Raw genomic sequence first — 27,685 nt, forward strand, 5'->3', positions numbered from 1 at the left:
TTCATAAGCAGACACAATACAAGTAAAACAGCGCACTTATCAGAGAGTTTCTTAGTGACTTCCCATATCACAGTTTCACTGTCCTTTCCCCCAGATAACTGTCTCTAAGCCCCTCTCACATAAGTATTTATCACACTCACCCTCACCTCACCCGTAGTCTCCCTACATATGTCAGTTCATGGGGAGATGAACTGGAATGGAAGTTCCATAACATTGCCTGAATAAGTCCTTTCTAGTTTTAAAAAAAAGTGGAGGAGGGGGCCACATATTTTAACTCACAGGACTGATAGCAAAAGTTGGGAAGATACAGGGATGTTATGGTTTCTCCATCAACTACTTATAAATCAACATTGGTTGGGTTTAACTTTTAATAATTTATACTCCGTTCAAATCCTCACCATGTTGTTCCATTCATTCTTCCATCTGCTCAGCAGATCTTGAGCACCTGTTGTGTGGCAGGCAATGGGCAGGGTGGAAACTGAGATTTGAAGGTGAGGTGGGACTTTGAAGTAGAGACTTGGAAGAATGCTAGAGGGAGCAGACTGGGACAAAACCAGTGATGGCATGGAACACTACTGATGACTTTGGAGAACTTCTCTATTGAGGTCTAGATGGTGTAGACTAAGGAACTGCCTTTTTCCTGCCTTTCCATTATTGATTTGTTGCATGATTGGTATCACTTGGAACTGTGTATCGGGAAAAGACAAATGCCTATGAAATCCATCTGCGTCTTGTTTTTGAGGATGGTCATATGCCCCATCTGTTGTTCTTTGAGCCCTCACCAGTAAAGTCAGCTCCCGTAATTAATTTTCAGTCACGTTGCTTTGACCACAGTGAACGGAATCCTTATCAAACGGTTAATACGTTTAAGTTGTCTGCTATATGCAAAACCCCATGCTAGGCTCAGCAGAGGATACAGAAGAAGGGAACAGGAAATCTTGGCTCTTTAGGGATGGAGAGTGTCATTGAGGAAGCAGTGAAGACACTATTCCCACAAAGTTAACCCACAGTGGTAATTAGTACGGGATTAGGGAGAGGGCAGTAGGCTCAGGTCAGTAGACCCAACTCTAATCCTACATTTGTCCACCAATCTTGGGAAATTCACTAACCTCTCCAGGTCTTGATTGCTTTTTTGGAGAGGCGGAGACCTGTCTCTGGGTAAATAAATATATTTATTGTCCCAGGGCTCTTTCTCTTTTTATTCTTTCTTTTTTTTTTTTTTTTTCCTTGCCCAGGCTGGATTGCCGTGGCGTGATCACGGCTCACTGCAGCCTCAGCCTCCTGGGCTCAAGCAACCCTCCCACCTCAGCCTCCCACCTCAGCCTCCCACCTCAGCCTCCCGAGTAGCTGGAACCACAGGCAGGTGCCACCATGCCTGGCTAATTTTTTAATTTTTATAGAGACAGGGTTTTGCCATGTTGCCCAGGCTGGTCTCAAACTCCTGGGCTGAAGAGATCCACCCACCTCAGCTTCCCAAAGTACTGGGATTACAGGCATGAGCCACTGCGTCCGGCTCAGGGCTCCTTCAAGCAGATCCCTGGGATGCATGGGAGACCACCGTGACTGGAGCAGAGGGTACTTGGAGAGGAGTCGTGGCCGTGACGCTAGAAGATGAGGGTCCAGTTGTACAGGGCTTTGGAGGCCAGGCAAAATTCTAGACTCATCCAAGCCTTTTATAAGAAATGAGAGCTCTTGAAGTGATTATAAAAACATAAGTGTCCAGGCGCTGGCTGAGTAGGGATGTGATGAGGCATTCTGTCCTCGGCCTGCAGCCTCTGCTCCCAAACACCATTAGCACATTTTTACCCTGGGGTCTTGTTTTCTTTCCTTTCACTCTTCTTTTGTAATCTCCCATTATCATGGCTGCCCTGTGCTCAGCAGAGAGGCAAAGTGCTCATGTGCCTGCTTTATAAATACTTTTGGGTGGTGATAGTTCCCATGACTGGCTTAACTCTGCCCACTTGTCTTCTTCCATTAGGTAAGTGGTAGTAGCTCTGAAGTCAGTCTTGCTGATATGTTTCAAAAGAACATTGGCTTGACGCAATTATATCCAGCTCTCATGATCTGCATTGTTTTCATTTTCTTTTGCCAAACTTTTCCGTTTTCTATGCTTCCAGTCTCTCTCTGGGCAATAAAAGAGAACTTGGAAAGAATCAGGATTTAGGAATTCTTGCTTCAGCTTTGACACTTGGGCAGAGAGCTTTATTTTTTCTAGACATTCATCCCGTCACTTAAAAAAAATGCAAGGATTGAACGAAATGAGCCCCTTCGGATGGTATGAGTGCATGGTTTTGTTACAGTAGGTTGTTAGTCAGACATGAGCAGGGCAGGAGAGCCCCCGCTCCAGGAATGTCAGGCCACCATCAAGTGATGGTCCAGAGGTTGTTAACTGTCTCGCTAAAATAATAATTGGTCGCAGCTGGCACCAAGGAACGGCAATCTCCCAATAAATAGGAAAAACCTGAAACTAGTGATAAGGCCCTGATAAGATCTAAGCTTATAAGGAGACTCAAGCATGAGCACTAAGAGGCAAAATGGTGGAGTTTAACTGGTATATGACCTTCCTCTAGGAATGCTCTACTGGTAAGGAAAAAAAAAAAAAGCCTCAAGTGAGCATGCGCACAACTTAAATTACACACTGCGTGTGGTCCCTCCCAAGGGCTGGCAGGTGTGCATATGGACAGCCCACCCCGAGGGAAGAATTGGGAGAAGAGACACAGACCCAGGAAGAATGCTAACATGTAGAACCCCAAATCAAAGGGCAGATCACACACTTGAAACTCTCAAGTCACCCGCTTGGCCCTCTTCCAAGTGTACTTTACCTCCTTTCATTCCTGCTCTAAACTTTTTTTTTTTTTGAGACAGAGTCTCGCTCTGTCACCCAGGCTGGAATGCAGTGGTGCAGTCTCAGCTCACTGCACTCTCCGCCTCCCGGGTTCATGCTGTTCTCCTGCCTCAGCCTCCCAAGCAGCTGGGACTACAGGCGCCCACCACCACGCCCGGCTAATTTTTTGTATTTTTAGTAGAGACGGGGTTTCACCATGTTAGCCAGGATGGTCTTGATCTCCTGACCTTGTGATCTGCCCTCCTCGGCCTCCCAAAGTGCTGGGATTACAGGCGTGAGCCACCGCGCCCAGCCTAAACTTTTTAATAAACTTTCCCTCCTGCTCTCAAACTTGCCTCAGTGTCTCTCTCTGCCTGTGCCCCTCGGTTGAATTCTTTCTTACGAGGAAGCAAGAACTGCGTGGTTGCTGCTGACTTGTACAGATTTGCTGCTGCTAACAGTTTTGTAGTGGATGGCCTCTGAGCTGTTTTGTTAATTCATCTGCTAATGAAAATGGAATAGAAACGAGAGACAGAATATATGAGGTATCATTTAGGCCAGTGGTTTTGAAAGTGCAGTGTCCAGACTTGAAGCATCAGCCTCACCTGAGAACTTGTAGAAATGCAAATTCTCGGGCCAACCCAAATCTACCGAATCAGAAACTCCGGAGATGCGACTCAACAATCAGTTTTAAGAAAGCCTCCAGTTGATTCTGATGGACACACAGAACCACTGATTCAAGCCTTCTGCGAGGTGCATAATATGTCAACTCAGATATCTTTCTTATTCTGAAAAGATACAGAAACGGGGTTGGTGCTTATGTTCATGTTTACAAAATCAGGCATCTTCAGTCTTGTTTAAAGCAAAATCATGAAATGGGTGAAATTTGTCTTTAGCATTCTATTACCTCTTTTGGGGGCTCATTTCTTGTCTCAATTTCATCTGTCAGGTTCTTCTTTACGTCTTCATTGGCAGAAACTCTAGGGACTTTTCCTTTAGGGTAGAGTAGAGGACCCTAAACAACAAATCTGAAAACACAGTGTCTCTAATTACAAAAAACAGGGCATCAGTAGACCAACTGGGGAGGTGTGTGAGGATGGCATTGGCAGTAGGGCCTGCAAATTGCACTGAGTACACAGATGCCCATTCCCCCATCTTTAGAGGAAGAGGGGCCCCTTCCCTTTGCTGTCTGGTTCTCAAGAAGAGGGCTGATGCAGTTTCAGAAGGATCTGGAAATGCCTTTAGCACAAGCACCCAGGGTGGATGCTTTTTCCATCTTCCAAGTATTGCCTGTGGCCTTTCCCCCTGTTGTGCCTGTTCATTTTGCCATCCACATGGGACTTTGCAGCCTGTAGTGCTTCCAGTGAAACAATGCAAAGCTTTGATGAGTATCCAGAAATCAACTGGGCTTCCCTAGGGAGCCAGCTGTCTTTCCTGAGGGGATTAGATGGAAATAAGTCATATTTCACTAGTGTCTGCTGGCTCCCAAGGATGGTTTTAAACTGATTTCTGAAATTCATTCCCCTGTTCTTCATCCTAAGACCACACGGCAATAGATGTTCCACCAGCCTGTCTGAGAACCCCGGTTGCTGGTGTGATAACTGATAAAGTTCAAACAGAATGCACAGACTTGACTTTGTCAAAATTATCCCTTTCCTCTCTGCACACACATGCTCACAGGCAGATAGATGCACATGTTCACCCACAAAGGTTGCCCAGGCTTTCTGAGCCCTGCACACATGTGATGGACAAACTCAGCAAAACCCCTCGATTATTTGTCATTACTGAAAACCCCTACGTTTGGCTTTTTCTTTCACAGTGTTTTGAACTGCCTGAGTGAGCCAAATTCTCCCTTTGAAGTTACCAGACTCAGCAGGTTCGGTAAAATTGCTCCTAAATAGGATGCTGTCTGGTTGAAGGGACTCATGGAACTTTCCAGAAGGAAGAAGCAAGTGGATCGGAAGTTGGAATGAAAGTCCTTTGACATGTCAACCGATAAGGTTAAAAACGAATGTAGATTAGAGTCTGCTAATTATGCCCAGAGTTCCAGGAAGCTGAAAGAAGTACACAGTCAAATTCTCAGAAAGGTTTTGTCTACATAAGCAAAATGGAAGGGAGAGTTGAAGCAGATATCTCAATATTGGGCCATTCTCCACCCCAACCTCAACTTCTATTGTTCCCATGAAACACCATTTGGAGGAAGAGACTAATTAATGAAATTGGCCATCTTTGCTCATCAGACCTGCCAGAAAATTGCTCTATTAGCAACAGGCTAAATGTTGTTACTAGGGAAAGTAAAAAGGCTAATGATCATGCTCATCTTGGGATAACTACAAAAATATTGTTAATGCCACCTCTGAGCTACAATTTTAACTGCAGAAGTCAGACCATCTGAATTACTGTTTCCACAGCAACTACAATTCAGTCGGCTCTGCAAGGCTTGTCATAGATGAGGATGTTACCTCTATATTATCGTTGCTGGGGAAAAGTGCACTTATTTTATTTATAGCCAAGCTGTGCAAAGTTGTATTTTGTAGTCTTTTATTTGGAAATGTGGTCATTAGAGACCGACAAAAGTCCTTCTGAATCACTGAAATATATGTTTTGATACAAGGAAAAATACTGCATAGCTCAGAGCTTCCCATTCATAATGTCATAATGGCCTCCAGGGCAGTGAGATTTGAAAGCCATCTATTCTTCCCTAATGAATATTCAAAATTTGAGATCTTGAGCAGTATATCCCAGCAATCAGGCTACCAGGATAAAGAGAAAGAAGATGGTGTACTCCAAAATGGCTTTGAGAAAAACATACACTAATTTAAACAGTCAGGAGACTTATATCTGTTGTGTTAATGATGATTGAATTTGTGATTTTAAATGTAAATAGTCTACAAATCTTGGTTTGATTTCAAGCATTTTCTTCTCAGTGGGAAAAAATACCCTTGGATGAGAAGTGACAAGGAATGTTAGAAACAAGAATAAGGTGTTCGTTCATTTCATTTATGTTTTGGAACATTTGTCAGATGCCAAAACGTTAATACGAAGTGGTTTGACAAAAACTAGTCATTTTCCAGTTAACACATGTACCCTATCAGAAAATTATCTGATATTGACACGGGGATGAAATTAACCTAATCCTCCTGTTATTTTGTTGTTTTGGTATCTGTTTTTGAAAATGTATTAAGCTAGTTCTTGCCTATCTACTAGAGAAGTCAGTCACATCCAAGATTGCAGAGAGATAGAAACTGCCCATAAACAGATGTGGAGCTAAAAAGGAGATTAAAAATGAAATTATGTATAGATGAATATAAACTCATGACCAGATAAAACCGAATCACAGAATTTTTCCCTCCCCACAAAGGAGCAAAAAAAAAAAAAAAAAAAAAAAAGAATTAAAGAAAAACACCTCACTAGTAGTAAGCAAACAAAAAACCCATAACCTAAAGCAATACATTTTAGTAACTGGTGGCTGAGTGGCTTTTGATTTCTAACCCTGTCCCCAAAACACCTTAAAGACATTCCTTAGGGGAAACGAAATCAGGAAAGGAGAATATGAAGCAAGAAAAAAACACCATGGACTGCTTCTGTTTATAGATGTAAAGCCCTCATGTCTAGGTTTTGAATCAGAGAAATGATCTAAAGTCGGAAGGGGCCACTCCATCCGAATGGCACGTGTTCCAAGAGTGGTGAGTGAATCCTGGTTTGGGGCATTTAGCAAATTCCCAGAAGAATGAGCAGCACTTGAAGACACAAATAAAGACTGGACATCACCTCAGCCAAATTCTTCCTCTCCCTGTTCTAGCAGGCCTTAAAGAATAGAGAGCAGAAAGCATTTAGCCCCCAGATTCTGGCTTGAAAGGGCAAAGAAGCTGATCTCCAATATGATGGCAAGGAATCACCCACATTTTATCAGAAAAATTAAAATATCTGAAAAAATTAAAATATGTGCAAGATGGAAAGAGCCAATGTCGCAGCTACAAGTAATGTGTCAGAAAGGAGGCTAGCATGCAAAGTAGAAAGACATGGGCTTACCCTTGAAGAAAATAGTATTTAAGGAACAGAAACAGGTTCCTCAATAAGAAAATAACTTGTACTCTTAGAATTTAACAAGATTATAAAAAGTATTTTTAAAATAGCCTAAAGACAAGGTGATAAAACAAGAATGAAATGAAAAAGGAAATTTAAAGTCTGACAAATCAAGAATTAAATACATTAATGCAAAAATGATATATAAATTAGAAATGATAACATCTATGAGACCTGTTGAAAATTTGTTTACTAACAATAGAAAAAGTATTCTTATAATCACAGAGAATACAGATAACAAACAAGGAGATTAAAGACAGAGAGACTCTAAAAGATATTAAGACATTCAAATATTCTACACTATGAGGATAATAATTGGGTCCCTGAATAGAGACTCTAACAGAAGGAACAGAAGAGACACTGAAAGATGTGATAAAATTTCCCAGAAATGAAGAAAGGACTAAACCTATTCCAGGAAATATACTATGGAATGTTCAAAACGCAAACATATCTTAGTTAAGCTATTAAACCTCAAGGATAAAGAAATAATTCTTGAGATATCAAATCAGAATAAGTCAATTTCCTACAAGGGAGAAAAAAAATCAAGCTAGTCTCAGATGTCACCATTGCCACATCTGGGGCCACGCTCTCTGAAAATGGAGAGAGAAAGTGACCCAAGGATATTATATTCCATCAAGATCTTGTTAAAATATAAAGACAACAGGGAGACATGCTTCAACCTGAAAGAACTAAAACAACTTTGAGAGCTTGTTGAAGAAAATACACAATAATGAATGCCTGGCCAGTTAAAAAAAAATAAAAATAACTCAGAAATGGAGAAGTTATGATGAGAATCATTAGGTTTGCATAAATGCAGAACTAATACTTAACAACTGTGTACACTAATACTACAGATTGAATATTATTGCTATCAGTTTGGAGAAAATAAAAATAATAACTAAAAACCATGGAAGATAGGGATCAGAGATGGAAAAAGTGTAAGTACTTATGTTCTCATCTTTCCCAGCAAGAAGTCAGTCAATACTATCTAGAATTATAACATGTCATTTTAGAGTGCAAATACATAATTATCCCAATCTCAACATTTTATAATCTTTTTTTTAACCTTAGAATGATCTTTTAGGACATAAAAACTATTATGGTGGAGAAACTTTTCTTTGACGTTTAACAGTTCTTTTTCATTTACATCTCTACTATTCAATCATAACTAAAATGTATGCTTTTTAAGTCTCTCTGCATATATTCTTAAAAGGAGGTTACAATGATGTTCATTTAATGATTATTTCTAGGTTGTGAGGCATTTTTTTAAAACTTTAATCTTTGCTGGGTATGGTGGCTCATGCCTGTAATCCCAGCACTTTGGGAGACCAAGACAGGAGGATCGCTTGAGCCCAAGAGTTTGAGACCAGCCTGGACAACATAGCAAGAACTTACCTCTACTAAAAAATTTAAAAGTTAGCCGAGTGTGGTGGTGTGCGCCTGTGGCCCCAACTACTCAGGAGGCTGAGGCAGGAGGATTGCTTGAGCCCAAGAGTTGGAGGCTTCCGTGAACCAAGATTGCACCACCACTGCACTGCAGACTGGGTGACAGAGTGAGACCATGTCTCTAAAACAAACAGACAAAAAAAGAAAAACAAACAAAACAACAACAAAAAAACCCTGTAATCTTTGAAACCTTTTTTTTTTTCTTTTTTTGAGACATAGTCTCCCTCTGTCACCCAGTCTGAAGTCTGAAGTGCAGTAGCACAATCTCGGCTCACTGCAGCCTCTGCCACCCAAGTTCACATGATTCTCCTGCCTCAGCCTCCCAAATAGCTAGGACTACAGGCGTGCACCACCATGCATGGGTAATTTTTGTGTTTTTAGTAGAGACAGGATTTCACCATGTTGGCCAATCTGGTCTTGAACTGCTGACCTCAGGTGATCCACCCACCTTGGCCTCCCAAAGTGCTGAGATTACAGGCATGAGCCACCATGCCTTGCCTAATCTTTGAAACTTTCTGCATTTAAAAAAAAAAACTATTCCAAGTCAATATGCTTTATCTTACAAGAATAACTGCATGAATTTTCTTAAAAACTAGAAAAAAATGCCAAAATGGTTAATCCTGGGTGATCTGGATATTTTTTCTTGGTACACTTCTGTAATTTTTTTAATTTAAAAAATTAACAAGGCCAGGCGTGGTGGCTCACGCCTGTAATCCCAGCACTTTGGGAGGCCAAGGTGGGCGGATCATGAGGTCAGGAGATCGAGACCATCCTGGCGAACACTGTGAAACCCCGTCTCTACTAAAAATACAAAAAGATTAGCCAGGCGTGGTGGCGGGCGCCTGTAGTCCCAGCTACTCGGGGGGCTGAGGCAGGAGAATGGCATGAACCTGGGGGGCGGGGCTTGCAGTGAGCCGAGATCATGCCACTGCACTCCAGCCTGGGCAACAGGGCGAGACTCCGTCTCAAAAAAAAAAAAAAAAAAAATTAACATAACAAAAAAAGAAAAAAGAACCAAAAAAACCCCACAAAAATTAACAAATTAGTTGAACGAGTCAAGGGTGAAGGTAAGAGAATATGTGTTTGAGGCCATTCCTGCTTACATGTCTCCTTATGGGGTGTTGAGTCCAGGTGGGGCCCCCTCTACCAGGGCCCAAATGGCACTGACATCTCTCCTGGGCCCATCTTAATGATTAGAAGCCACTGGCTTTCAGTGAGCATATCTAAATGGGGATGGCTTAAGGGACAATTCTCTTTCCTCTAGAAGGTGTAGAATAGAATGTAGGCACAGTGTGAAAGAGGATAAGAGAGAGACAGGCTTTGAAAACAAGTGCACTTTGGGGCTCAAACATTTTTTAACAGCTTTATTGAAATATAATTCACATGTCATAATATTCATCTTTTTGAAGTGTATGATTCAGTATATTCACCAAGTTTTGAAACCATCATCACTGTCTATTTCCCGAACATTTTCACCACCCCCAAAAGAAACCCCATACCCATTAGCAGTTCATTCCCCATTCCTCCCTCCCAGCAGCCCCAGCACCCACTCCTCTGTAGTGGTTTCTGTCTCTATAGATTTGCTTCTCCTGGACATTTTATATAAATGGGATCATACAAATGTACTCTTTTGCGACTGACTTCATTCACTCAGCGTAATGTTTTCAAGGGTCACCTATGTCGTAGCAGGTGTCAGTACCTTGTCTCTTTTTCATGCTGAATAATATTCTGTTGTATGGATATATCACGTTTTGTTTATTGGTTCATGAGTTGATGGATATTCGGGTTGTTCCCATGTTTTGGTTATTATATGATGCTGTTACGAACATTCATTTACAAGTTTTTGTGTGAAGATATATTTTCATTTTTCTTGGGTATATACCTACGGGTGGAATTGCCAGATTATATGGTAACAATTTTTAGGAGTCAAACATTGAAACTGCCATCTTCCTCTTTGTTCCCAGGCAGAAATGGTGCACAGTGCTTTCCAGGCCCAGCGGGCTTTCCTTCTGATGGCCTCTCAGTACCAACAACCCCACGAGGTAAGAGAGTGTCCTGAGAGGGAAGGTGTCCCAGGGTATGGGCAGTGTAAGATGGAAAACAAGGAGGCAACAGAAGCATTTATTATAGTCGACCTCCTAAAAATGAGACTTATAGCACGTGTATGTTCTGTCTCTAATCTGGATCATGGTATAGAACAATTCTTCTCTCTCCTAATCTCATTAATAGTAGACAAGTTTTTTTTTTTTTAAGTATGCCATTTGCGAAAAAAAAAGAAAGAAAAAAAGCAATGTGTCTTCTTACTACTAATATATCATTATGGCCAAATTCTTACTGTAACAAATGGACATTACCAGTTTAAAAGGTGAGTTGACTTGTGTGATCTTTATACTAGTCTCACAACCTTTTTATAATCAAGGAAATGTTTATAACTAATTTTTAGCTCAGATTTTGAGCTGCTTTGTTACCAAAGACTGTTCACATCTATGATCATCTCTAACCTCCATGTATGGATTTTATTAGCTCCTATTTCCTAAGTAGCGTAGATGGGCTAAATCGGTGGTTAAGTGTTTTGTGTTTATGGGTCGTCTACAGAGCTTCATTGCAGTTTCTGGTTCATCAGGCCTGGATCGTGTCCCAAGATTCTGCTTTTTAATAAGCTCCTGGGTGATGCCCATGCTGCTGATCCTCATTCTCAAAACACCAAAATTGGAAAGAGTTTTCATGACTCTATAAGAACTTAGGTATAGTCCATCTCGCCTTTCTCTTCCACCATAAATATGAATGAACTTTTCTTAGGTTAAAGATATTTAGAGGTGTTAGAGGATCTGATGCTAACTGCAACAATATTACCAATGTAGTAATTTTAACAACTTTTAATCTATTGTAAAATTACCAAGTAAGGCCCATGGTAAATTTTAATACAGAAGGAATCAAATTGTGAGAACAGATGTTAAGAGCAAATTAATGGTTGGCGGAGGTCCATCTCATTCCCCAGGCCCTGAAAATTTCCGATTCTCTAAACCAAAGCGTGATCACCACCTGCCCAAACTACTGACATTGTATCATGCAAATAACTGCATTCCCTCTACCAAGGGTTCATAATAACAACTTTTGACAATGCTGATTGTGTCACGAATGAAATTATTCATTAAAAAGTAGTTGCACTACCAGCATACTTTGTTTTATCAGAAAAAAATAAAAATTGTTATTTTGACTAAATATTCTGCATCCGAAGTTTAAGAACATTTATATAAATAAAAAATAAATTGAGCATATGTTATGACACAATAGCTTAAATGTAATAACTCACTTTGAATTATAAAACAAACTCCTGAAATTGAAAATTTTGAGCTAAGAATCCTGGGGATCCAGAACTTTGACCTTCAGGGGATGACACTCAGCTCCATAAAGAGGCAAGACCGGAGACCTGAGACCCTCCCTGGAACGGACATTCCCAGCCATGCTGTGCAGTAGAATCACCTGCAAAATTTTAAAAAATACCAGTACCTGGGTCCCAACCCAAGGGACTCTGACTTCATTGGTCTGAGGAGTGGCCTGTGCTTTGAGATTTCTATGGGCTTCACGGGTGATTCTGACTTTTAACCAGAGCTGTCAGCCCCGACCCGAGATGGATATATCACCTCCCTCCACGTGAAAGGAGTTAGCTCACAGCCTAGGTAGGAGGCTCTGTAGAGATGAAAATATTCCGTGTTCCACCATGGATGCATTTTCCTCCTTGCTCTTCTCAATCTCTGCTTTGCAGAAGAGCAAAATGAAACTGGGAAATCACAAAGCGATGTGTTGTAGATTCAGCCTTAGCCTGCCTTTTCTGTGAAGTGGGAGGAGAGGTGGTCCAATTGAGATTCTCAGGTAGAAGAAGAACTGTGACTTTCCTCACTGGGTTACCACTCCATCCCTTCCCTAAGCCTCAGAACAAGAGGCCTCTCCAATGGCTTTGCAGGCCTTAGACAAAAAAGCCACTCACTAAATATTGGATGAAAATGTAAGTGAATGAACGATGAATGAATGCATTGGGTCTGTGGCATTCCAGCATGAGCCATGGTCAGGGACACTGTGTGGCCTAGCATGTGGCTGTGCAGATTCTTGGGTCATATCTACAGTTTCCCTTTCTTACTCTACTGCATTCTCTCTTTTTTTTCTTTTCTTTCTTTAAAGATGGGTTCTTGCTCTTGCTCTGTCACCGAGGCTAGAGTGCAGTGGTGCAATCCTAACTCATTGTAGTCTCAAATTCATGGCCTCAAGTGATCCTCCCACCTCAGCCTCCTGAGTTGTTATTACAGGCATGAACCGCTGTGCCTGGCTCTATTGAATTATTGATAAAGGGGAGGGAAACTGGTTCCCAGGGAGGCATGCACTGGAAATGTCTGGCAGCACTTACCACAGTGCTCCATGTGCAATAAGGCCTGGACCAGGACCAGGAAAATGCAGAGCAAGCTTATGATGCCTACCTCCCTTCCTGGCCCTTCTCTCTACTTCCTTTTCCTCTTTATTCAGAACACCGTCCTACTACTTCCACCTGACAGAAAAGCAGACCTGAGTGATCACCACGTGTTGTTCAGAACCCCTGTCCACTCCAGTGGGGATGGTACAGGCTCAAGAGGCTGAAGAAGAGACCCAGAACCAGCAGAAAAGACCTGGGGTTTATTGGGGACTTGCATACAGGGGAGAGAGTCCAGTAGCAGAGGGCTGGACAGGAGAACTACAACCACTTGCAAAAGGCGTGTAATTTATATAGCATTTTCATGTAACATCCTCCCTCTAACAACCTCCACCTGGTAACCTTCATTTAACCTAAAACAAAAGGCCTCCATCTCCCATATGGCCAGTGTTCCACAGCGTTCCCCAGGAAGCCCCAGGGGCTCAAATGTTCCTCATAGAAGAGCAATGGATCTCCAGGTTGGCCACTCCCAGATTCCTTAGTTGCAGACTCTGAACACACATTCAGGTGGATCTGCCGTACAAGATCACTCTCAGGGTATGCTCAAGTCATTGCTGTCAACTGCGTCTGTCATAACAATTGCCACAGTGGTGAAAACAGTCTATGGCCAGACCTTGATCCACCCAGTATGCATTCTAGAAGATGCATCTTAAAGATCAGTATCATAATGCAGATCATATTTTCTCATAGGAACAATTATTATAACCATTTGTGTCTTACTGTCCTCCTTCTTTCAGGAGGAAGAGAATTAATTGCTGTAATTTCAGCTCTCATTGACATACAACAGCGATTCTCCAACTTTAGCGTGCATGACAGTTCCCTGGAGGGTTGTCAGAACTCAGACTGCTGGGCCCCACTTACAGAGCTTCCAATTCAGTAGGTCTTGGTTGAGTCCCAAGACTCTGCGGTTCTAAAATGTTCCCAGGTGATGTGATACTCCTCGTCCAGAGACCACACTTTGGTTCCTGTGCTGTATGGATGGCTCTCACTGTTACAATTCAAGCTCAGATTTATTTCAGGTGCTTCAGAATTTCATTTCCAACGGTCTCTAGACCACTGCTTCTCAAACTTCAGTATTCATTTGAATCATCTGGAGATCTTGTTAAAGTGCAGAGTCTGATTCAGTTGGTCTCAAGTGGGGTGCAAGAGTCTGTAGTTCTAACAGGCTCCCTGGCGATGCTGGTGCCGCTGATTTCTCACTACACATTGAGCAGCAAGACTTTAGTCATTGCCATCCACAATCCCAACAAGCACAGAATCCCTTGGTAGTCAAATCTCGAATTCATATTCTCTTCTCCTACCATTTCTCTAGCAAAGTAGGCCGTGTTATGCTGCAGTAACAAACATCTCTAAAATCTTAGTGATGGATAACTGCAGAGGTTTATTTCTTGTGCACACTATATAGCTATCTGTTGCAAGTCAGCTTAGTATCTAGTGGATGAGTTACTAAATAATGACTCATATAATTATTTACTTAGTGTTGTAACAGGGCTCTGAGAGAAAAGAGTATAGAATTAATCTTTAATAGGAGTTTTGGGCATTGGGGAGGGAAGATCTTTCAGGGCTGGAGAACCTTCCAGGGAGTCCCTTGGATCCTGCTAATGAATGCAAGTGACCACTCTTGCTGCCACAGCATAAGGCAAAACTAAACCAACATGAGTGGTCGGTTGTGGCTTATGTCAGCCTTGTGAGACCCTGAGAGAGAACCTAGCTCTGCCTTGGCCCAGAATTCTGATCTGCAGAAACTGTGAGTTGATAAATGGATATTGTTTTAAGCCACTGAGTTTGTGGTAATTTGTAACACAGCAATAGAAAACTAATAGGGATTCTCTCAATTCCCTTGTTGCTGAACTCTAAGGTAATGAATTTTTTAAAACTTTTTGTGGGTACATAGTAGGCATATGTATTTATGGGGTTCATGAAATGATTCGATACAGGCATGCTATACATAATAACCACATCACGGGGAATGGGGTATCCATCCCCTCAAATATTTATCCTTTGTGTTGCAAGCAACCCAATTATACTCTTAACGTTTGTTTGTTTTTTTGAGACGGAATCTTGCTCTGTCACCCAGGCTGGAGTGCAGTGGTGCTACCTTGGCTCACGGCAACTTCAGCCTCCTAGCTTCAAGCAATTCTCCTGCCTCAGCCTCCTGAGTAGCTGGGATTATAGGCACACGCCACCACACCAAGCTAATTTTTCTATTTTTTAGAAGAGATGAGGTTTCACTATGTTGGTCAGGCTGGTCTTGAACTCCTGAACTCGTGATCCGCCCGCCTCGGCCTCCCAAAGTGCTGGAATTACAGGCATGAGCCACAGCCCCCGGCCTACTCTTCGTTATTTTAAAATGTGCAATTATTATTGACTACAGTCACCCTGTTATGCTATCAAATAGTAGGCCTTATCCATTCTTTCTAACTACTATTTTCTTACTCATTAACCATCCCCACCTCCCCGCCTCAGCTCCCCCACTACCCTTCCCAGCCTTTGGTAACCATCCTTCTGCTCTGTATGTCAATGATTTCAATTATTTTAATTTTTAGATCCCATAAATAAGTGAGAACATGCAATGTTTGCCTTTCTGTGCCTGGCTTATTTCACGTAACATAACAATCTCCAGTTCTATCCATGTTGAATTTTTTTTTTTAATAAGACCACAGGCCGTAGACCACAATGTGCCCTTCAGTTCCTCCACCTTCACCCTTCCATCTATCCTGGCAGAAGCCGGATAAAGGATTCATTGACAGCCCTGATTGACAATGGTGACCCCCAATTTCAAATTTCCTTTCTCACTTTGGCAATGAAGAAACAGGTCTCTTGCATTCTCTAATACTAGGACATTCCAGCATTTTGGCCTTGACCCACAGAAAAAAGGATATTTTACTTCACCACCCAGTTTCACAAAACAGTATTCTTACCATGTGTGCTGCATTCTGACATTTTTCTTCTAGTCTATGCTGTGCTGTGGTCATGACCCACTGAACTGATCTTAAGATGCACTAGTGGTCACACCTTGCAGTTCAGAAGCACCTTTCTCATTGATTTATTACATGCTCATGACATAAAACACATTATAAAATATTTGCAAAACATCTCAGCTTTTCTTGTCCCCCTTTGTTGTATTTTACGTAAATAATCTTTGAGCAAAAGAATGGCCCAGTTCTTACAGTACTTATAATTCTTATAGTCTAGAATTTGTCAAGCCCATCCTCTTCCAGTTGATGGAAGGATTCTCACATGGAAAATGGCCAAGAAGCCCCCACCCTGGCTTGCTCAACTATTCATTTACTTTTACAGCAGGTGAGTATAGGGGAAGTATGTTATTTCTAGTTCTCAAACATAAAAAACAATATTCAGTGATACATTAATAATCCAGCCCCAGGATGTAGACCTGGACCCATTCCTTTATTCACTATCCAGAGTCCTTTTTGCAGACCTTACATGTAAGAGCCACACTACACGTCATTTATAAGAGTTGTATGTCAAAATAAAATTGTAGAAAGTGTTCAGTTGACATGAACAAGTGTTTTTTGGCCTGAGGCCACCTCACCTCACCTCACCTGGGAGAGATGAGAAAACAAGAGTGTTAACAATTTTAACCATGGGTGACTCCAAAACTCTCGCCTGAGCTGCAGAGGTAACCTTTTGTAAACCACGCATCTGATGCCTTGATGGGCACCACCCCAAGGAAGACTATCATTCGGGGAATTCCTGGGAGGTCTCCCACTGATGTCCCACCAGTCTAACCCTGAGTAGTTTGCAGGAGCAGAAGAGAAGCACCCGGAGGCTGGAGAACTATAGCTGATGGGCCATAAGTACAGCAGGCTTTCTGCTGCCTTCACACTTTCCCTATTTTCTCTAGCATTTCTCGTGCTGCTAAGACCTGACAGTGAAATGATCTCTGTGTGTGTGTGTGTCTGTGTGTGTCTATGTGTGTCTGTGTGTGTGTGTATCTGTGTGTGTGTGTATTTGCATGGAATCAATATGTACCTGCACATAGAGAAAAAATTAATCTTAAGTTTTTCAACTTCAGGGAAGATGATTTATGGTCATTGGCTGCCCGGTAGGTTTTATTCTATCTAGGAAGTCTGAGTTCTGTATTCCTCCATAAGGGGGAGAGAGAGAGAGAGAGAGAGAGAGAGAGCGCGTTTCTACTATCCTCCCTCTCCTTTTCTTGTCTTTATTTGAACTTGTACTTTAAAGGGAAATAGTGCCTTCCTGTGCATAAAGCAGGCATCTAAAACTGATTCTCTTTCCTTTCATTGTTTATACAATCTGAAAAATTAGATGGAGAAGGAAGGTTAGTGAACCTTCTTGGCTGTTCCTCCATCTCTGAGTGAATGCACATGCCCAGCACAGTCCTCCGCTCAGCACTTTCTCCATAAGGATTTTCTAAGGCATGGAGCAGTCATCAAATTTGTTAATAATTTGTTCACATTAAACTAAGCAAAAAAGCCTAGCGGCAGTGATCTTAGGACTTAAGCTAATTATTTAGATGCATGAGAGATCCAGATTATTAGTGGGCATAAATATGTTCAGGATTTTAATAAAACATATTAATTTGTGAGGGTTGTCAAGAGCAGAAACTTTGGACTTGGGCCTACTTGGATTTGAATTTCACATTTTCTACTCATTAGCTCTGCTAATCCAAATGCAAGAAAAACGAATTCATCTATGTCTTCTAAGTTTGAGAATCTTCTATCTTTTTCTCGGTATCTACTGGAGAATTAACTTGGTAATCCACTGACCCACTGTAACCAAACCAACTTGTCAAGTTACCCACTTGGGGGAAGGCAGTTAAACTTTCTAAGCCCGTGTTTTCTTGTCTTTAAAATAGGGATAACAAATAATTCCTATCTCAAAGGGTTATTGTGAGGATTAAATGAGAAAAAGCAGGCGAGGGTCATGTGACTGACTAGAAAAGTTCATTATTAGTCAGTGTTGTCTGACTGCTTTAGCAAAAAGTCCCCAAATCTCAAAGGCTTAACAGAGGAGATTTTTTTTCTTGTTCACATAAGGTCTGCTCCAGTGTTTTTGGTTGCCATTCTTCCACATGGTAGTTCAGGGTCCAGGCTTCTTCCATCTTGGGGCACCCAACTCCTCTAATTCCTCAGCCATTGAATTGGAAAAGAGAATGCAGGAAGGTTTTATGGGCTGGGCTTGGAAATGGCCTACGTCACCTCACCTTCATTCAGCCTTCTGGTCATTCCTAGCTGCAAAGGAGACTGGGGAATTTAACCCACCTCTATGCCTGGAAGGAAGAAGTAACAGATTTGGTGAGCATTTGGCCAGTCCACCAGAGTGAGTCACTTGGTTTGGCTAAAATGAGCTCTTTCTCTGTGGAAATGTATTGTCTTTCCAAAAACTCATAGGGATTTTCCAGACTAATACCCCATTTCTCTAGCTGTCCAGGGAAAGACAAGAAAGACTTTGAAATCTAACAGCTGAATTTTTATTGCACTTGGGTATAAATAGATGTATCTATGTATGTATGCGATATTTCAAAATTTCTTTTAACTACAGTGAGTTTATACTTTTTCCCTATAAAATGTTTTACCATAACTATAAGGTGTCAAGTTATTGTCCAGTATTTTAAAATGCCAAACAAAGTAATCACGTGACTGATCTCAGAGCATACCTTGGGTAAATTACTTGGTGCTAGTGGCAGGTCTAGAAATTGCAAAGGAAAAGCAAACGAAGGAACACAGAGCCAAACTCCCAAGTGTTTCTTAAGTCCATGCCCAGAAAATGTCATAGCATTGCTCAATCAGAATTGCTGAATCTTCCTGAAAGATTTGGCCATGATTAGTGCTGCTAAGTTCTGTTGTCAAGGGCCATATGACAGATAACATAATGCAATAAAGTAATTCTGGCCCTAATGTGAAATGAAATGTCTATTTTGAAATATTGCTATGAAGTTGGGTTTTTCTTAATACAAAGGCATGAAGAAAATATTCTGTTGATTAACTACTGTTAATTATATGTGCACAGCAAGGATTTTTAATGGATTTTTAAATATCGGTTTCATTGATCTTGGAAGTAGAAAAAAACTACAAGAGAAGTAAAAGGTAAAAAAGTTAGGCCGGGCACGGTGGCTCAAGCCTGTAATCCCAGCACTTTGGGAGTCCGAGGCGGGCGGATCCCGAGGTCAGGAGATCGAGACTATCCTGGCTAACACAGTGAAACCCGTCTCTACTAAAAATACAAAAATTTAGCCAGGCATAGTGGCGGGTGCCTGTAGTCCCAGCTACTCAGGAGGCTGAGGCAGGAGAATGGCGTGAACCCAAGAGGTGGAGCTTGCAGTGAGCCGAGATTGCGCCACTGCACTCCAGCCTGGGCAACAGAGCCAGACTCCGTCTCAAAAAAAAAAAAGGTTTCATTCTTTGTATCACGCTTAGTTATGTTTCCGTTTAGCCATTTAGCCGTGGTATTTCCCAGTGGTCTGGATTGACAGTTTCAGGAAGGAGTAGCACCTTAGAATCTAAACCAGTGACTCACTTTATGAGCTTTTCCAAATTACCTCGATAGTCTCACTTCATAAATATGCGTAAGTTTCTGCTCTGTTAATAGTGCTGAATGGGTTGGCTCTCTTCACTACCAACACAAAAGCACCCAAAGGCAATATATGCTTTTAATTTCTGGAGAAGTGTATTAGTTTAAGTTCAACTAAAATATCTGCTTAAATATAATTTATGTAGTATAGGTAAAAACCAATTGCATTCTGATACTTACAAGATTGCTTTTATGTAAACAGCAGCTTTCTGAGTAGCAGAAGGTGGAGAAGTGAGGCAAAAAGAAGGCTTTTTTCCTTTTCCTATGAGCCTTCCAATGGCAAGAGAATTACCTTGGTAATTACATGGTGGCTAGCATGTGAGGGCTACTGCCCGTGCTGGATGTAGATGCTGGTTAACACACAATAAAACACCAGGGAAGGAAGGAGAGGCAGGGGTTTGTGTGATATCATCAGGGTTTGCTTGAGTTGACAGCCTGAAGCTACCCAGTCAGGGCTGAATCCCAACAGGAAAGCTAATCATTAGTTTATCAGGATGCAGAGAGGGAGGTAATCAGAAAAGAGAGTAATTCTGTCATTCTTCTGCCCAGACTGTTTGCTTTAGCAACATAAAGCTGTGGGTGAGCCTGTGAGCTGTGACTATGAGTTGGTAGCTTTATAGGTATTTAGAAACCCAGGACTGTGGAGGCAGAAGGGATTTGCTAAGATCCTGTCCTGTTGGAACATCACTCATGGTGACCTTTTTTTTTTTTTTTAATCTGATAAGGCACATTAGCTCATCTCTCTTTGTATAAGACATGAATTAGATAATGAATGGCTGCCCAAAGGAAGTGAGGTGGTTATCACACCCTGGGGATTCAAGAGATTATCTGAGGGGTAAAGGTTAATAAAGAAGGATAATGTCCTTTGTTTGATCAACTGTTCCATACTAAGTTCGTTAGAATTCCAGACTGCCTTGATGGCAAATGCTACATAAATGATAAAACTGTGTATGTACTAATATTTGACTAGGGAATTTTTTATTCTCCATTTAGTTAAATATTGAGGTCACTGTGTTTTTAATAAAATAATTATCAACGATATATCATTTTACACTGTGAAGCTCAATATTTGCTTGCTTAGCCACCACCAATCTGATATAAAAAGTGTAAGAGTTGCAAGTTTTTCTCTCATGACCTGAATCAAAAAGTAATTTAGAAAGAGGTCACTGTGTCATTCAACAAATCTTTTTAAAAGCCAAACATATTTTGACCTTTTATTTGGATTTGCTACTTGTTAATTGTTTCAGCAGCCTTAACTTAGATCCTCTTTGTAGAACATAGCTTCTGTCATCTGTACAAAGCTGTATATGTGAAAATTGAAGGCAAGGAGAAGGTAATTCCAGCTGGCATTCCAGTCTGGATCTGCTGTCATAAATTACTTAGCAGAGGGCATGGTTCGTTACTTTTTATGGTCATGTTCTATATTTGTATGTGCTGGGGGGTGGATCACATGACAAAACCATCATTTGATATTAGTGTTTATGTGCACCAACCAGTGAGGGCTCGATTGAAGCTTCACTGTGCAGTACTTTTAATTTGTATATTTAGCTCTTAATTGAAAATGCAGGCACTTCCATAAGTACTAAAACTACAAATAATCTAAATAAATTTTATATAATTATCTTTAGGAGAAGACAAACTGCTGTAAACCAAGCTAATTGAAATACACTCTGCCTTCCAGAGATTTGAAAACAAAATTTTGAACTAGCTAGTCAACATTGCCAGAATAATAAAGACCAAAGTTTACCACTTTCCATTTTTTAGCCCCTCCCCTGATTAGCTGATGTCTGTTTATTTAAGAGGAAAGACATTTTTCAAACTAATCAAGACAGAGGAAAAAAACAGTGTTTTTTTGTTTTTTTTTGTTCTATTCTCCAAATCCCTTCCCCTAGTGCAGCTTCATGCTTAAGTTTATAGTGGCAAACACCTCGAAAATGTCCTTCTTGTTTGATATTTTTTTCCCATAACTAAACAGGAAAAAAAAATGGGCATGTCAGGTTTTGGTTCATCCACTGCTTTGAGAACTAGTGTTTCCATATCTGGAATCGTTTGTTAGACAAATTTGCCTGTAAGTAGTTGCTTCAGATCTTTGTCAGTCCCTGTTCATCTTACATACTGCATCCCTCTTTAATTTCCTCAACTCCATTAATTTATTTTTCAGGCTTTTCTTTCACTAAGTATTTATTGCATGCCTACTCTATAGTAGTCAGAGCACTTAGCACGTCTACATCTATTATTTCATTTGTATGAGAACATACTTTGGAAAATAAGGTCGGGATGATGTTATTTGAACTTCCTCAGCACCTATGTAGTAGTCTCTGTCAAACAACAAGTAACTTCTGAAATAACTGTTATTTTAGAAACACTTCTACTGTTATTTTTTTGTGCATATTTTCCATACCCTCAACAAGATTTGCAGAGCCTCAGGGATCTTTAGAGTTGATATCTCTTTGCTTTTCTGACATATTGTGGTCTTCACAATATTTTTTATTAGATGCCAAGTTTGATGAGAAGAGAGGCTCGGGTTCCGAGTCACTTGTTTTGTTTGAGGAATAAAAGCTAGGTTCGGCCAGGCACAGTAACTCACACCTGTAATCCCAGCACTTTGGGAGGCCGAGGCGGGCGGATCACAAGGTAAGGAGTTTGAGACCAGCCTGACCAACATAGTGAAACCCTGTCTGTACTAAAAATACAAAAATTAGCTGGATGTGGTGATGTGCACCTGTAATCCCAGCTACTCAGGAGGCTGAGGCAGGAGAATCACTTGAACCTGGGAGGCGGAGGTTGCAGTGAGCTGAGATCGCGCCATTGCACTTCAGCCAGCGCAACAGAGCAAGACTCTGTCTCAAAAAAGAAAGAAAGAAAGAAAGAAAAGCTAGGTTCATGGATTACAGTGGTTCAGGGAAGGGAACTGAGTGAAGGAGGGACATTGTCGTTTGGTGATGCTGTTATCTTTTACTGAAAAGGAACTTGATATTTGGAGGTGTATTTGGTAAGGACTTAGTTATCAATTGACAGCATAACTGGTAACATGTAAGTCCTGGATCAGCCTTGAAAGAGTATTCCTTATGGGAAATGGGAAGATTAGAGAAGAACAAGCGAGATGGTGTTGGTGAGGCATTTCATTTCAAAGGTTTGTTTCTCTTACAACCCCTTTTACTAAATGAATGCCTTTGAGGGGACCACGGAATGGTTCATTTCTAGATGTGTGGCGCTAACGATGAGAAATGACGGCAACCAGATTTGGGTGACAGATGTCGCTCAAGCCTTCAATGACTATAGAATATAGGTTCTGGGAAGAATGTGCTGATTAAATTCACATGGGCTGTGGAGATCCAGCTGGCCTGATATTTAAATGCTGCTGAAAAATGTTCCAATTAGATGGATTCTTCCCTGTGCAGAGTTTTCATGTAAATTGTGGAAAATGGTACTTTCTTCAGGCAATGAAATTGTTGTGAATGTCCAATGTCAGTCCTCTGAAGATGGTAATTATGCAGCTTGAACTACAGAAACTACAGCGCAGAAGAACTTCAGGGTTTATCCTGTCTCTGTGCAGATGGACTCTCTATATAGAATAATGACCAACACATCACACAAATTGGATTTAAATGACTTGAACAACAGGAGTCCCATCATTTTCTTTGGCTGAATATCCTATAGTTGAATGTGTACAGGATTCCTCTTGGATAGTCATAATTGGATTATATTTCCCATACGAGCAGGGTTGTAATTTGAAGCTTCATATTTTACCAGCTTGACAGCAAATTAAGCACAGACAGGACAAACTATACATCATACAAACCAAGATACAACTAAAACCTTTCTAATTATTTAAAATGGGAAAATGTGGCTCCATGTCCTGTAAAGTGGTTAAAATATAGTGTTCACATTGATTATGAGAGTTGCTAATGAATTCTAACTGCAGTACAGCTCATAAAAAAGTCTATATCATAACTTACCTATCTGAAGCTGATGATGGATGGCCATAGTAAATAATCATCAATAATAATTTTATTTGACTCTTTAGAATTTGAAATGTCTTTTCATAGAAAAGCACTGGACCACCCATATTTTTAAAATATTTTTTGTGATTAAGTGAGAGCTCTTGTCTTTTCCTCTCTTGATAGCATTTCTCTGGCCTGGACAGATATGTTCAAAATCATTCTGTAATTCTCTAATACCATGCTTGAGATTGGATTATCTTTTTCAGAAGTAACAATCAAAGAATCACAGCATTCTGAGGCTGTACCCAGGAGTGCACTGGGGAGGGCTCCCTTGGCACTGGTCTTTTCATTCAACTTTTCTTTGTTCTGCCATCTCCCAAGGCTTAAATGGGAAAAGGAGAAAGACGAGAACAACAGGAAGTATGTGAGGAGAGAGGATAGAGAAAGATAATCCTATCCCTGTGGCTTGTCAGTTAGAATGAGGGAGGGAGTTGTGCTGATCATGTGGCTATGCACCTTAGAACTTTTCCCCACAATACTTCTCTGAACTGCTTTGGTCTTATTTTCTTACTTCTTTTTTTTTTTTTTTTTTGAGATGGAATCTCGCTCTGCTGCCCAGGCTGGAGTGCAGTTGCGCAATCTCGGCTCGCTGCAACCTCTGCCTCTCAGGTTCAAGTGATCCTCCTGCCTCAGCCTCCTGAGTAGCTGGGACTACAGGTGTGTAGCCACTCCCAGCTAATTTTTTGTATTTTTAGTAGAGACGGGGTTTCACCATGTTGGCCAGAATGGTCTCAATCTCCTGACCTCAGGTGATCTGCCCGGCCTTTCGGCCTCCCAAAGTGCTGGGATTACAGGCGTGAGCCACCGTGCCCGGCCTTATTTTCTTCTTTCTTTCTCCATCTTTTGCAGCCTCCAAGGCAGGGAAGCTGAAGTGTAGGTGTTAATTAGTAGCAAGGCAGTAATGAAAAGAGTGTAACTGTGAGATGCAGGGCTGCCTGCGCTGTTACAGCGTGTCATCCGGCCACTTTCATTTCCTTGACTTATTTTTGCACCTTTATTTCGAGTCAGGTTACCCTAAACTTAGTTGTTTCCTTTACATTGACTATCTGTGTCCAGTGCTCATAACGAGTGCTCAACAGGAGACAAAATGAATAAACCATCCAAAACCAGCCAGACCCCAGATATTTGAGATGATTAAGATCTTTTCCCAAGATCACTTATTAAATGAGTCTCTGAAAACCTCCTCTTGTCTTTCTGTCTGTGGAAAGTCAACCCTAATTACTTTTTACAGTAAGAGAAACTCAAGGAGTCTGGAAGAGGGTTTTCTCCCCATACTTAGGGGATGCACAGAGGAGATTCATACTTAACAAGATCATCATTGAAACCTCCCCATAATTATGTCCTGACCTATGGATTGCTTATGAAAAAACTATTGTTCCCATGTATATAAGGAATAGCATAGATCTTTGTGATTAATTTTGGGGGAAGATCTATTTTTCTTGAAAAGAAACTGTGATTTAAATGTAATCCTGTCATTTAGGTTGTTTCGTGTAACTGTTAGTTTTTTCTTAATGATTACAATTTTTAACTTTGCTTCTGTTCTTTGTTTAGTTGTTCAGGTATGTCCTAAACAGAGTTTTAACTTATATAATTACTAATTTTACTTCTTGCATTTTCCACTTTTCATATATATGAAATACATATAATATATAAATATATTAATTATATATCATTAATAATAATTATGTATAATATATAAAATTTTATGTTGCTTGGGTCATAAACATTTACTCTTTTAGATAGGCTGTATCTATTGCAATCCTATAATGACCCCTCAGTTGCTTTTTTTCCTTGAGACAAGGTCTTGCTCTGTTACCCAAGCTGGAGTGCAGTAGCGTGGTCTTGGCTAACTGCAACCACCGCCTCCCAGGCTCAAATGATCCTCCCACCTCAGCCTCTCGAGTAGCTGGGACCACAGACGTGCACCACTACACCTACTTTTTTTTTGTATTTTTAGTAGAGACAGGGTCTCGCTAGGTTGGCCAGGCTGGTCTCAAACTCCTGAGCTTAAGCAATCCACCCGCCTCAGCCTCTCAAAGTGCTGAGATTACAGGCGTGAGTCACCGCACTGGGCCTCTCAATTACTTTTTATTGAGAATACTTTTTTAATCTGATAACATTATAAATACCCCTTTTCGTGTTGATGTGACCTCCTACCTTCCCTAGGACCTTATCTAATCAATCATTTCCTTCTTTCTTTCCCTACTGGATCCTTCTGTTTAGTCTACAAGCCAAATCAGTTTTCTCTGTTTAAAAAAAACCAAACCAAACAAAACAAAAACAACTTCCTTCACTGCCTAAAATGTCTCTGTCCTCCTCTTTACTGCCAGCCTTCTTAGGAACACTCTGTCCTCCCTGATGTCATGTCCTCACTTCCCTGTCACTTTTTAATCTCCTGTCCTCTGTCTTTCCTCCTTATCATTTGACCAAAAAAGACTTTCCCAGTGCCCTGCTTGCTTCCTAATTGTCCTCATTCCATTCAGCCTCCTTGAAGAATTTTTACTGCTGACCATCACCCTCCTCAAAGTTTTTCCTTCTCTTGGGTAATAACACTATGCTTTCTGTCTGTTTTACTTCATTTCTTGCTCTGACTTCTCTTCTTCCCTCTATCCCTTAAGTGTACATATTCCTTTAAGATTCATTCTATGTCATCAGAAGAGGACTTTCTCAAACCTGGTCTCTCCCCTGTCAGTTTCATCCATTCCCATGGTGGGGTCCGTCACTCATCTGCTGGTGGTGCCCACTGTACGTCTCCAGCTGAAGGCTCTTGCTCCACTGCCCTGGGCCTGGGTGTCCTCCAGGAGCTCAAATGCAGTGCGTCTGTACCACACACACACCTGTACGTGTGTGTACACACACGTCTGTACCACACACACCTCCTCCAAATGCTGGGCTCCCTCATTCTTTCTCCCAGTTGATGGAACCTCAAGCCACACTGTCTCTTGAACCAGAACTCCTAAGTCCTTGTGACCCCTCCTTTCCTTCACCCCTCACATCCAGCCGATCTCTGAGTCCTGATGATGCCCTAACCAGGAGAATCTATGGGATGTGAAAACTTCACTTCATTCCCATTTGCTCTAATTTGGAAAGGAAGGGAGGATGAGAGTGAAGAAGAGGAGAAGGGAGGATGGAAGTAAAAATGAAAGAAGGAAAAGAGGCAAGGAGGAAGGAAAAAAGGAGGGAAAAAAGGAAGGGGTAGAAGAGAGAAAGGAAGAAGAGAAAAAGATCTGCTTTTTAATTTTTTTTTTTTTTTTTTTTTTTGAGACAGAGTCTCACTTTGTTGCCCAGGCTAGAGTGCAGTGGCACGATCTCGGCTCACTGCCAGCTCCGCCTGCCGGGTTCACGCCATTCTCCTGCCTCAGCCTCCCGAGTAGCTGGGACTACAGTCACCCGCCACCACACCCGGCTAATTTTTTGTATTTTTTTTTAGTAGACATGGGGTTTCGCCATGTTAGCCAGGATGGTCTCGATCTCCTGACCTCGTGATCCGCCCACCTCGGCCTCCCAAAGTGCTGGGATTACAGGTGTGAGCCACCGCGCCCATCTTAATTTTTTTAATATAAGGGTATTACAAGCTTGCTTTTTAAAAATCTGTGAAATGAAGAAAAGAGATAGAAGAAAAACAATCCCACCACTCTCTGACAGACACTACAGTATGGCCTCTTCAACCAGTCTCTGTCTCAAAGCTTCCCCTCCTCCAGCCTGTCTTCCATTCTTATCATCGTAACTGTTGCTACAAAACAAACCAAACAAGCAGAAAACAAAGCAAATCAGGAATGCTGCGATAATCCGCTGCCTATGCAATCAGTTCCAGACTGCAGAGGATGACATTCAAGGCCCTTTGCAACTTATTTCAGCCTCTGAGTCCTCTCCTCCAAAACTTCTCCCCCACAGCAAATCCATTATCCCAATCACATTGGACAACCCAAGTGCTATGAACATGTATAATGTGTCTATGCAAGGGCCCAAAATGTCCATCCTTCTCTTCCTAATCTGTATATTTTTCATTTTAACAGGTGTAGTGTATTCCATAATTTGATTAGCTAGGCTTGGAGACACCAAGAACTGCTTTCTCTAAAGCTCAAAGGCCAACGAGGGCAAAAGATAAACCTAAACCTGGTATATTGTAATAAGGGCATTGTAATAAGTATTGAGCTGGTGGGGGGCCCTAGGTAGCAGTCCTGAACACTGCATAGGGATTGGGGAGTTGGAGAAGAGGTCACAAGGAAGGGGCCCCTTGAACTGGGACTTGCAAGAGAAGCAGGATTCATGCATGAGAAATTGCGCCTGACAAATGGAAGCGCCTGA

General features: G+C 41.3%; 1 protein-coding gene across 3 annotated transcripts in view; it reads left to right on the top strand.

The window, feature by feature from the left end:
* The window catches only part of CAP2 (cyclase associated actin cytoskeleton regulatory protein 2), a 163,065-nt gene that overhangs the window by 58,113 nt on the left and 77,267 nt on the right, over window positions 1-27,685 (top strand). For 2 of the 3 annotated variants that reach the window (XM_008976774.5, XM_034961507.4), the window contains exon 4: window positions 10,321-10,398. The exons of the other annotated variant lie outside the window; for it this stretch is intronic. In XM_008976774.5, the coding sequence (XP_008975022.1) occupies window positions 10,321-10,398 (78 nt within the window). The remainder of the gene's footprint in view (window positions 1-10,320; window positions 10,399-27,685) is intronic. 3 annotated transcript variants of the gene reach the window in all.

Source organism: Pan paniscus, chromosome 5 (genome assembly GCF_029289425.2).
Source record: "Pan paniscus chromosome 5, NHGRI_mPanPan1-v2.0_pri, whole genome shotgun sequence".
In the NCBI taxonomy this organism is placed as follows: Eukaryota; Metazoa; Chordata; class Mammalia; order Primates; family Hominidae; genus Pan; species Pan paniscus.